General features: G+C 37.5%; 1 protein-coding gene across 1 annotated transcript in view; it reads left to right on the top strand.

Moving 5' to 3' along the window:
* The window catches only part of ZDHHC17 (zDHHC palmitoyltransferase 17), a 78,271-nt gene extending 66,993 nt beyond the window's left edge, over positions 1-11,278 (top strand). Inside the window, exons 14-17 of the mRNA XM_075428086.1 lie at positions 3,395-3,478; positions 3,865-4,022; positions 6,211-6,305; positions 8,170-11,278. Of these exons, the coding sequence (XP_075284201.1) occupies positions 3,395-3,478; positions 3,865-4,022; positions 6,211-6,305; positions 8,170-8,308 (476 nt within the window). The 3' untranslated portion in view covers positions 8,309-11,278. The remainder of the gene's footprint in view (positions 1-3,394; positions 3,479-3,864; positions 4,023-6,210; positions 6,306-8,169) is intronic.
* The last annotated feature ends 1,414 nt before the right edge of the window (positions 11,279-12,692 follow it).

The raw sequence follows: 12,692 nt of genomic DNA, 5'->3' as shown, positions 1-12,692 counted from the left end.
GATGATGAAAGGAACAGATATAGAACAGGAATAAAGTCTCTTAATGCTACTATTCCCCATTTAATTTTTTGAGAAACTTATTTCAAAGCCATTATTATGCAGGGAGCGCAGAAAACTTCACAGCTAGGAAATGAGTGCCGCTTGCTTCGTGCGCTTTTGTTTTTTTTTAAGGACACAAGCTGAGGTAAGTTTAATCATGGGGAAGAATTAGGACATGGATTCATTGACATCTGACAGCAAATAAATTCTGCATTGTAGTCTTTCCAAATATATATAATAATGAGTGGTCACAGTAGTTTGGACTTGTGATCCAAGAGTAGAATAATCAGTCTTGTCATTTGAATGGTAATTGAGCATCACTGAAGCCTTATTGAGATGGGCTTTTATCACTCCCTTCTACTTTGTGTTTTCTACTGATGTTACTACCCGAGTTACTTTTAATTTGTATTTTAGATGTTTTACAATGAAGAACTAAGAAATTTTTATTTAAAAAAAGGCAGGGTATCATAGGCTTAGGTTTTGGGGATTGTTTAATGACAGTTTGGTGTGTAAGAGGGCTGAGGAGTTACTAGTCAATGTGATAGAAAGTTCCAGTGTTTGATTTGGAAACTCAAAAAGCATAAAAAACAGCTGGGGAGAAAAAAACCTTAGTTTGTGTGCATTAAGAGTGTATGTGAGTAGTGTGATTAAGTTAAATGGAGGAAATGTTTTTTGAAAAACACTGGTGATGGAAACACAGAATCCTCCTACTAGTGGTCTTGTACAGATTGGTATAACTGGAGGTAAAAGTAAACATTAGGATGCTTGAAAGTATGCTGGGATAAAAGCGTTAGAAATCACACTATGTGAACAGCCCTGAACTGGAGGGGGAGATGGTGTAGATGACCTTATATGGCTTTTCTGTCTCTCAGACTGGTACATGGTGACTCTGAGCACAGGATTACAAAATAGAATCCATTCTTAAAACAGCATTCATGGTATGTTTGCCCAAAAGGGAAATATGAATCACGCCTTTCTGGAAAGGTGGAATTTGAAAATGTTTCATGTAGTCTTCCGTTGAATGTCTTACAAGGACAAGAACTTTACTGAAAATAGGACTGAGAAATATTGTAAGAGTATGTACAGACACTCTAAAATGAATCCTTTGGGGATAGAACTTGCCACATAAAGAGACTGAGACACAACATTTTTAGCACTCTGAAGAGATGGACAGAAAGTGCAGATTATTTGAAAAATAAATAAATTGGCAATTTGGGCAAATCATTTTCATCATACCCACAAAATTTTAGTTAAAATTACGGTGAGCTAGTCTGTAAATGTGATTATGCCTGTCTTTTTAATGGAGTATCAAAGTGGCATGATGTTTTTTACAATTGGTTGTTTGAAAATGAGAAATAACAGATTTTGTGAAACTTGTAGTTACATTTCGAACACAAACTGCAGACTTGCCACAGAAATTTTGTTTTCAAGTAATAGCGTGAAAGGAGCTAGAACCAAATTTTAAACCATTATGTCACATGGGTTATGTTGACATTGTACTGAATTATTGTTCTGATAGCAGTGACTCAGAAGGTAGGGCTTGTGTATATGAGAAGTTATTTTATGGTTTAGAATAATGATCAGTTTTCCCCCCCAGTATTGTTCTCCAAGGTGGTAAAAGTAGGAAAAAGGGAAGAAATTAACAGACCACCAAAAAGTGAAGAAATTAACAAACCATTTTACTGATGTAGTTGTATTGCATCTAAATCATGCAATAAAACTACATCAGTAAAAAATCAGTTATCTTGATTATATGTTATTACTTATGTTATAATATGAGCACAACCATATAAAAGAAATCGGCAACAATTCTTACAGTCTTGTTTTGACTGGGGAGGGTAACTGAGTATGCTCCTGCCAGTCCAGGGTGAAACTGTAGAGACTAGTGCTGTGTTTTGCCCAGTCTTATTTAAGATACAGAAGAAAGGCTGTTTCTCCACTTTCTTTTTACAAAGTGTTTTTTTGATCTGTGACCAAGATTTTACCCATCTCATTTATAGTTTTAAATGCTATATGTATGTTTTTACCAAGTGCAGATGGATTTCCCGTTAAGCAGAATTTGGTTTAGTTGCACTGAAGATGCTGCTGAGAGGAGCATCTCATCGGATGCCTCTCAGATGAACCTCTAGGTCACCGTTCAACTTCTGTCTTTTAAAAAAAAATGTCTTCTGTGAAGCTTAACAGTTCTGAAATTGAGAATGCAAATGAAAGCGATACCTTAAGGACATTCCCAACAGTGTTTCTCATATGCTCTTAGGTGATAGAAGGCCATGTTACAACATAATTTATGTCTGAAGGAACTTACTTGATTTTCAAGGAAATGTCTTGTGTTTAGTCTAGCTTGTGTTGTATGTGTATTTTTCCTCATCTCTTATTTATATACTCTTTCAGTTCACTTGCTAAAAGCACTTGATTATTTTCTGCCTCCAGAGGATGCTCTTGTTTTAGCAGGCAAAACATTTGACATAATGAAGTAGTAAATGCTGTGCTGGTAGGTGATGACAGCCAAATCTTTTGTAGCCCATTATCATCTCTGTGGGTTTAGTTTACAGCCTAGAGCTGTTGGAAGGGTGCAACAGTGGACATATTTTACAAACAGAAAGGAGGCTGAGTACTTCAGAATTACGATGTACTCACATAAAAGGCATCTTTTTAGCTCTATTAATGTTAAAAATAGATCAGTCTTTTAGTAATTGAATTTTCTTGCATTTAAATTCTATCTTAAGCAGAATGGGTTTTATCGCATTCATTTGTTTTAGCCAGGTTGTTAGGTCTCGTCTGTTCAGTTAGAACTTGTAAAACAAATACATGTATTAGGTATTTTATTTTTAGTTAGCTTCATCAAGCAGGTTTATGCATAAGTTGTGAGTTAGCTTGTTATCAAGGGAGGTTGTATATTTATTCATATTTCTATTTCTTTTAAGAAAGTGAACTCTGCAGTCTGACAATTCTTTAATGGGATTTTAAAAGTATTTATTGATGCATAATCACTGGCTGTTCAGGGCTCTGCAGCAGCTGTCACCAACATTGTTCTAAATATTGTCTATCAAAAATTCAATTAGTTCATGAAAGAGGTTACAAATGAAATGCATTTGTGTGAATTGCAGCTGTAATGTGACAGAAATTGAAGAAAATCAGACCTGCTTTGTTGTCTGAGAAGTAGGAAAAAAACCCACAAAAGAAGTAAACCAGCTAATTTCACTGTCTTAAAGTTACATTGGCTTGATGTTGGAAAGTAATGTTTCTGTATACAATAATAAGCAGTACTTCTAAGCAAGCAATTAAACTTTCTGGTGTTGTGTTGTCTTTCTTCTGAAAGTGTAGTAATGTGATCCCTGTTGTTGTGTGACTTTAGGAGCAGGGAACCATCGCTATTTTATGGGATACCTGTTCTTCTTGCTTTTTATGATCTGCTGGATGATTTATGGATGTATCTCTTGTGAGTAAATGTGGTGGTTTTGCTTTTTAAAAATTGCTTGTAAATACTTTATCTCCTGGTATGGATTTTTACAGATTTCTGCCTTATGAGAGTTTTTGATATTTTTATTCTGGAGTTGAACTGCGTATTAATAATTGACTGTATTGCATATTTTAAGTTAGAAGATGGTGTTTTCTGTGTCTCAGATTTTTTTTCCTCATCACAGCAAAGTGTGTGCATATGTTATGTATTCAAGGAGTTGGGAAAGGAAGAGTGAGCAAGTAAAACTATTTTGGCACACACTTTCTTATTTAATTTAGTACATTCTAATGTGAGCATTATGTTGATGTACAATAAACATATCTTCAATCTTCTGAATGGTTTTTGACGCTTTGTTTTTTCTCTAGACTGGGGTTTCCACTGTGAGACAAGTTACGCAAAGGATGGATTTTGGACCTATATTACACAGATTGCTACCTGTTCTCCGTGGATGTTTTGGATGTTTCTAAACAGTGTTTTTCACTTCATGTGGGTGGCTGTGTTACTCATGTGTCAGATGTATCAGGTATGAAGACCACTTTATTTGTAATGCTGACTCTTGGGAGTGACATAAGAATATCAAATAGTTCTGTCATTTAAATTTAATGTTCATCATGGAAGAACAAGCGCTGAGTCTCTCTCCCATGCTACAGGAGACAGGCATTGTTGTCTCTGGATATTAGGCATCATTCACTTGTGGGCTTTTGTTTGCAAGAGATTAAAATACCTAATTCCTGCTTTCCATTCTCAGAATGACAAAAAGGCAAAACAGACCAGAGAAAGGCAATAAAGACTAATAGACGATAAGATCTGTGGGTCAAACTTGGAATAATGCAGTAGGTCATTAGCAGAAAGAGGGTGGTAACTTCAAAGGGGATGCAGTCATTTCTTACACTGCTTCGGTGTGATTTGTGATCACATTACTGTACTGTAATCTGACCAAACCCGAGATTTTCTTTATCCTTTTTAAGGAAAGGCAAGTCATACTGAAAGCCTTTAAGAGTGACTTGAAAGTCTTTCAGTATGACTTGTCATTAACAAACCGTGAGACTTGCTGATTTAATGTTTCCAGACATCCTGGAAATAAAAAGAATCCTCTAAGGCTTAGGTAAAACTTTTCAGGAAATTTAAGTTTTGTCCTCCTTTCTCTACAATATTCATCATTTACAACGTACATCAATTTCAAAATCTTCTATGGCTGAGTGAGAGCCATTCAGTCTTTTAGAGGTCTTTCCTGCCCAAGACAAATTAGCTGAGGTAAGTATGTATAATTCAGGTGGCTTTCAAAGCAGTCTAACCCACCAGACTTCTGTAGCAGAATAAGCGTGTACCTTTCCAGAGAGCCTTCCATCATACTTGTATTGTGATCCATTAAGTTCCCCATTGAGGATTCCTGTTAATACTATCTCTGTACAGATGAATCTTTGAATTATGCCACTTGGAAAAATACATCTTATAATATTTTGTATCATGAGTGTAATTAAGCAAAAGAATTCTAGCATTTGAGTTCTTTCATAATCCTGGAAAAATTAATACTGAACACACAGTCGTATTACTAAGTTTTCCTGGAGTTTTACGCATAGAAAACTTAGGATTGTTCTTGATAAATCTCTTTGAAGTTTGCTGTAATAATGAAATTTATATTCTCTAAATTGCCTTTTTTGATTTGCAACTGCACAGCACCTGCTCTTGCTGCTTTTTTTTTTTCCCTCTCCATCATAAAGTTTGAACTCGTCTTTCTTATTGAACTGGCCAGGGTTATTGCAAAAACACTACCTACTATCTTAGAAAAGTAATTTAAAATCACAGAATCACAGAATGGTAGCGGTTGGAAGGGACCTCTGTGGGTCATCTAGTCCAACCCTCCTGCCTCCTTCAAAAGCAGACTATTTATATATGTAGGCATAAAACTTCACTGGGTTTCACAGAGGCAAAGAAAATGCTGGAGATACTGAGTACATCCACATGAGGCAAGCCAGCCCAAACTTAACTCTCTCAATGTTCTTGCTTTTGTAACGTGCAGTAGAGTGGACTTTGTATATTTCTCTAGGAATTACAAGATTTTATCTTCCTGTAGTATAGGGCTGCAAAGGGATTTCTCACATTTTTATTTCCAATTATATCACATGACAGTAAACTCTGGTTTTACCTAAGATACCCTTTTAGGCTAACGTAGTTGGAAAGCTGTTACAGAAAATCATAGCCTTTGGGCCAAATGATTCTGTAAAAAGGTGAAAACAAGCCACTTCTTTTCTGGTCATCTTTTTGTCTTGTGGACAGAAAAATTATGCTACTGCAACAAATTTATAAATGGGGAAAAATACATTACTGGAGCTATAACCAGAATGTCAAGAGGAAAAGAAAGTGGTTCAAATGTTGTGTAAAGTAACTCCTGAATCTATTATTTATGGTACACTTCAGCTGACAATATAGTAAAGGCATCTTTCTCTCATGAACTGAGAAGTCACAGTTTATTCAGTGATCATGACTTATTTCTGATCACTTTCAAAATTAAACCTTTTTGCACAATCTGGTATAGCTGTTATATGGTGTCTTTTGCTGGGACCTCATAATTTCCCCATACAGAAATTCCTCCTTCAAAGGGAGGAATATAAAGTAGTAAATTTGGTCCTCCTTTTTCAGTCTGGCTCATGCAGGGCTTGTTTGCTTGTTTTCACATGAGCTAAACTGCTTACTCTTTTTCCTGTCTTCAGATATCTTGCTTAGGTATCACTACAAATGAAAGAATGAATGCCAGAAGATACAAGCACTTTAAAGTTACAACCACATCTATTGAAAGCCCATTCAAGTAAGTTTTAAAGTGTAAATATATTTCTTATTTGTGTAGCCTTGCGTAAGTTTGAATTGTGCAACTTGTTGAAACAGAACGTAGCTAAGTGCTTTTAAAGTATTTCCACTACTTGGAAGGCTGAATCTGTCAGCGGTTTTTACAGTAACACATTCTACCTAGTTAAAGGAATTGGTAAACATTTTGTAGTGACTCTAGACAGGGATGCATAAACACACAAAATAATGCTTCCCAGCAGTGATCGTATTTTGCTGTCGAGTTTATGGGGAAACAAATACCCTCTTTATAAATCAGATGCCCCAACCAGATGCAGTTGCTTATTGCATGGTGTCGATGTTGAGCTGGATCTTCACTTCCACACCAGGAAGTCTCTCCTGATTTACGTTTAATGTGCTGTTGAATGTGCTCCGTGCAGTACCTCCCCTTGTTCTCTTCTCCGTGAGAAAAGAGGCAGCGCTTCTTTCCTGCTCGGGAGGAAGAGCATGGGCAAAGCTATTTGTGGGGAATGGAGCAGGACTAAAGTGGGTGGTGCATGGGTGAGACATGGGCTTTTGGGTGTCAGTATGTAAAGGGTGGGTAAGGATTCTGATTTCGGTAGTGACGAGGGCGCAAGCTGAAAGAGCGGGGCTCAGGGATGAAATAGCACTGGCATGGGAGTATGGTGGCATGGAGCAGCTTGGGGAGCCAAAGCAGGAAATAAATGAGGGCACGTTACAAAAGGAGCAGCGAAAAGGACAGAAGCGTGTCTCATCCCGCTGCATAAGCTGTGTCTCCTGTGCGAGCTGCTGCTCTTTCAGGTGACAGCCAGAGGAACAGGAGGTAGGAGTTATTGTTGCAGTTTGATTTTTGTGCTAGAAGGGAAATTTGTGTGATCTCTTTTTTTAGTATCTTTCCATACAAAACTTTCAGTGAGAAGCAGGCAGGCATCTCTGTGTGGTTATAGTCTTCCTACAGAATAGAGTTGTAACAAAACCAGATCATTATTTTGCCTGAAGAACACAGGGTGGTACACAGGATAGGAAACAACTGCTGGTTTTGTCCCCCAATTAACGTCATATTCACAAACCATTTTCACTGAAAGAGCTGATATTATAAAAATGACTCTTGAAAAGAACACCAGATGTCAAAAATAACTGACTTGGTGTCAAGTATTGACATCAAGTGGTTGTCATCTCCGTGTTGCTTAGACCTGCTCTTGCATCTATCATAAAACCATCTTCTCTTCCAGAAAACTATGATCTATTCAGCCCATATGTAATTAAGTTAAAAAAGACCAGTGTGTTGGAGTTTTGATGTAGGTATCTTAAGTATTTGTCAATTCATTGATTCAGCAGCAGAAAGTCCTGGAATAGTTCATTTAATTCAGATAGTGCTTTCTTAATTTTGTGTTGTCTAGGTACTTAACTGATCTTAGACCTGCAGCTGGTGAACCAGTATGTATGACAGAAATAGATATTAATAGAAATGGAAATTATTCTAGGAAGACATTCACTATGTGCTGTTTCATCTTGCGTCCATCTATACAATACAACTTTCCTTTTAGAAAGGGATCTGAATTACCATGCTGGGCTGCATGATGGTGCACTGCCAATAACATGTTACATTTTCCACACAGTTTTGGTAGATAGTGGAAGAAAGGTAGCATCTTGTGTCCAAGGATCAAATATTCATCAGTCTGGTGACTACTTCTTATTTCAGAACTTGCTTATCAGCAAGCACTAAGATAATTCGTAACTGAATTGGTTTTCTACAGTTAGGAGCTTAAAGGGTGAAGAATCAAATTTGTAGGCAGACAAAAAATGTTGTGCTTTGTTAGATGAGCTATGATACTGCTTACTAATACGTGTTTTTGTTTTGGTTTTAGCCATGGATGTATAAGGAACGTTATAGACTTCTTTGAATTCAGATGCTGTGGTCTTTTTCGGCCTGTTATCGTGGACTGGACGAGGCAGTATACAATAGAATACGACCAAACTTCAGGATCAGGCTACCAGCTAGTGTAGCACCACCTTCATCCTGTGAGCATATCATATCTGAGTGGTGCCTGAAAAATTTTCTCTCTCTCTCGAATCCGCATCCCTTGAAGAGTAGCATGCTATGTGTAGGGCTGATGATGAATCTTAAGGTACCTTCTCTTCATCAGAATTTTATTAACAGAAGTAAAAATGGACAGAATAAACTGCCAAACCTGATAAGGAAGAGGAGGAAGATCAAAAAGGGATTTTAACAGTTCTTAACATGAGGATTACTCGCGACAGCGTATTCACAGTATTTATTATTGGCTTTTTTTGTTTAAGGTCTTTCACAATGGAACATGAGATTATTGAAGTATTGACATAAGTAGTTAACGTTGTGCTGAGCAGAAAAATTGATTTCCCAATATGAATAATTCCACTGAAACAAGAATCTAGAATATAAAACTAAATTTCATGATGCAGAGTTCACCAGTCACTATGTTGTAGGTCCTGTGGTGTGATTTTTTTAAATACAGATTTTCTGTAGTATTATGCACATTGAAAAACGTGCTTTTCAATGCTGTTGTAAACATCATGTGGTAGGAATCCCCCGTAATGTGTCAAGTTATAGCAGTAGGGCACGTCAGATAATGTCAAGAACAAATGTGTTGCCCACATTTTGCGGTGATTGTTTTTGCCACCAGTGAGTGGTACAACGAAATACTTGTAATAACCCTGCTCTGAGATGATGTAGTCTGAAATCAACAATTGTGCAAATAAGGAAAGCTCTTCCATCAAAGTTAAAGCCCTGCTTAAATGCATGATACACCTGTAAACGTAGATTACAGCATATAACGTTCAGGAAAAAAGTGGAAGAAAATTAATTGTCTTTGAAGTTATTGTATAAGCAACTTACAAACTAGCAATGCTTCGGTGTTAGGTTTGGTCCTCATACAGTGCAGGGTAGTGTAATTGGAGACATGTTGGAAGAGAACATGGGGGAAACCACAGATGTGAAAGCAAAAATCTCAATTATAAAAAGACAAGATAGTTTTCAGTTGAATGCAACTGCAGAAGAAGAACCTGAAGTTGTCTGAAATGCTTATTTTGTTTGGATGTGAAATAATGGAAACCAAACTTTAAAAAAAAATTTGAAATCCCCATAATGGCACGCGCTCACAGAAAATGTAATTCAATATTCTGAAGATGATGGTGTATTGGCACGTGTAAATCACCCTTAATTTCTTTTGTTAAGTTCTCATGCTACAGATGTGTTTGGAAGGTAAGGAATGATCTGAAATTGCATTCCAAAGGGGCTTTTCTTGAATGTGATGCACTGATTTTTGTTATAGTGTTTTCGTAAACTCATAGTGAATTGTTCACTGCTTCCTTAACTATTGTTTACAGAGAGACTGAGAATCAGGTTAGTTCTCTTCTAAGTGCTGTAGCAACCCAATGGTTCGAGAAACCTGTGAGGGGAGTTCGGGGAGGGACCTGAAAGCAGATGTCCGAGACCAGTGTAAAGAATGTGTATCTGTATATAAGTAATTTATCAAATAGTTTTCTCTCCGTGAGTGTGTGTTTAGTGTATTTAAAGCTGCTCATTTTCATTTTATTCAACCAAAAAAGTGTAGGAAGGTATCTAATGAGCTTTTTAGTGATGTTCAATATTGCTGTTAATAGGCATTAAGCCCTGCAAATTCACTGCATGTTTGATGCTTGGCAAAATTAGCGTTCTCTGTAAAATGCAGATTACAGGTAATAAAGCAATCTAGTGGTATTCCCGGCCCTTGCCTTAGTAAGAGGAGCAGTGAAACTGTAAATATTTGATGTTCAGTATTTGCAAGGAAACATTTTTTCTGTAGTTGTTCATTGATCTCAAGACACACACTTAGTTTGCAAGTACCAGATATCACGATTTACAGAAATGCAGCATTAGAGTACTTGAATGTTTAATACTGGAAAAATCAACATCGTCTTGGACACAGTTTTAATAGGAGAGGTTTGGGTGTAGGGGTGGCAAGATACTTTTGCTGGTTTTGTCAGACAAAATTTGTAATCCTAACCAAGATACGTTTTATTTCAGTGAAAACAGTTGACATCAGTTATTCGTATTTATTTTTTCTAATTGCAGAAAAGCATGAAGACTTTACAGTATTGTTTGTTTTAATCACCAGTAATGTTCTGCATATTTGTTAAGGGTTTTGGGTTTTTTTCACGTTTCTGCTGGGGGTTGGGTCACTCGAAGAACTTCAGTCCACTTTATTAAATACCGCCTAGCACCAGAAGAGCGGTTCAGTACGTGAGAAGTTTTGGTTTTCGTTGCCCAGTAGCATTAACTGCCATGAATTGTGTCATGCAGTCCATGTCAAAAGTGTTTGCAAAAGAAGAGGTGATCTTTGGTAATACGTAGTGAGTTCTGCACTATTTACTTGTTAATAGCTCTCTGGTGACAGTTTTGTTGAGACCTGCAGACTTTGGGCAATAGTAGGCAGCTGTGAAAATTAACTTGCATATATGGGTTTGGGATGTGTGAAGTTTCCAGTGCAAAATGTGACTTGTCTTGAGTAACACTGAATCGCTTGATGTGAAATCATAAAATCAAGCAGGGGGGAGCCAACTATGCAGCATTTTTCTGTCAAGTTATCAAACTTACAGTCACCTGTTGAACCAAAACTGCATTGCTTCTGAAACTTAACAGAGCTGATCCAGACCAACAGCAGATCAGATCAACTTAATCTGACATAGGTAGAACAAATGGGAATTTTGTCTTGGCCCTAAACATGTGCTGTTTCTTTGCAGGTTTCTGTATTCTTTGATGTCCACCAGATTTATTTTTTTTTCCAATTGATGTGTAAAACAGCATCACTACATTTTAAGCTATGGATTTTTTTGTATATTCTTTATTTATAACTGTGCCAAGTATTATTTTAATACTGTCGAGATCTTGTTGTATTACATTGTGAACAAAATATCTGTAAAATGTTTAATAAATTAGCTCTCCTTACATAAATTAAATCTGTTAAATTTTGTAAGTTATTAATCAAATAAATATTGACTCTTAGATGCAGTGTTTGTCTTGACTTGGGATGTGATTTCGCACAGTGTTGTTTCTGTCCCCTTTCAGAAGCCGTACCGTGAGAAAATAGCTGCTGTCTTGCATCTTATTTTAGTTAAGTCTTTCTGGAAAGATTTATGGGTGTCTTAAAGATAGCATGCACCCAATTTTGTGCTGATGTGAAATCCTGTGAACTATTACACTAGATTTTGGTAAAGGACACCTCTGTACTACCAGTTAGAGTTACCGTTCACTAATTAGATACTCTTTTCAGCGAAGCATGCTGGCAAGGTAACATTTCTTAAGGGAGAATTCCTTCCAGGGAGCGTTTTGGGTTGTCAAATGTACAGATTTAATGACACTTGAGGTGTTCTGTGGGTAAACAAGGCATCCACAGAGGGCTAGGAGGTATGACCGAGGTGTGTGCTTTTAGGTGGCACTCGCAGGACACAGAATCCCTTGACTCTTCTGGTCCGTGCTAAAGGTTAGATTTTGAGTAGAATCAAGGTAACCAAGCTTGAGTTTAATCAGAGTATTTATAACCAGCAGTATGTATAAAGGTAAAAGGCTAAGACTTAAGAGCGCACCTAATGGGGAGAAAAAAGTCTCTGTGTTTTCTGCTGGGTGTGGGTTCGATACCGACGTTGAGAATTGTTGATGCTGTTCTCCCCTTCCCCAAGCAATGGTTCTGGAGAGGCTGGCCCCAAGCTCGACTGCTGACCACCGCTTGACTTGTCTGGTTAAGACCAGGGAAGGTACTTTCTTTTTTAAAAAAGAAGACATTCTGTGCTGAAGATGTCCATCGGAGATTTGCAGTGCTCCAGGAGCAGTTGCTGCTCCTGGGAGGTATGGGTGGGATCCTGATGACTTGAAAGCTAGTTGCAAGGTTTGTTTTATTTGGGAAGAAGCCTGCCCTCTGCACCCTCATTATGGCTTGATTAGAGTTCACTCCTCCCATGCACTGCCTCTAAGTAAAACCAGGGGGTTTTGCTATGAAAGCAATGTCTATTTGTGAACGCTTGCATTTGGATTTTATCCACCTTAGGCTGCTGAATGGAGATCAGTAAAAATTGCACCTAGTAGTTCCAAGTTGAATTTATTTGCAGTATCTTATAAACATCGTGATGTATCTTATAAACTTAGTGCCATATTCACATATGCCTACATACTCCTTCAGATCTGCAGATCGTGAAGTCACATTTCTTTGAAGAGCCAGTCTCTCCTGGAATCAGGGCTGCAAACTGAGACCACCTCAAAGCATTACGCTAGCCTGGGCTGAGCTTTCATTCATCAGGGCTTTGCTGCAGCAGCAAAGTTGACAGTAACCAAGTGAAAGCACTTCAGTGGAGGGTACTCATTTTTCTTGACAGGTAT

Source organism: Opisthocomus hoazin, chromosome 8, assembly GCF_030867145.1.
Source record: "Opisthocomus hoazin isolate bOpiHoa1 chromosome 8, bOpiHoa1.hap1, whole genome shotgun sequence".
NCBI classification, from domain to species: Eukaryota; Metazoa; Chordata; class Aves; order Opisthocomiformes; family Opisthocomidae; genus Opisthocomus; species Opisthocomus hoazin.
Note: the sequence above shows the minus strand (reverse complement) of the source record. Positions and strands in the feature narration are given on the sequence as shown.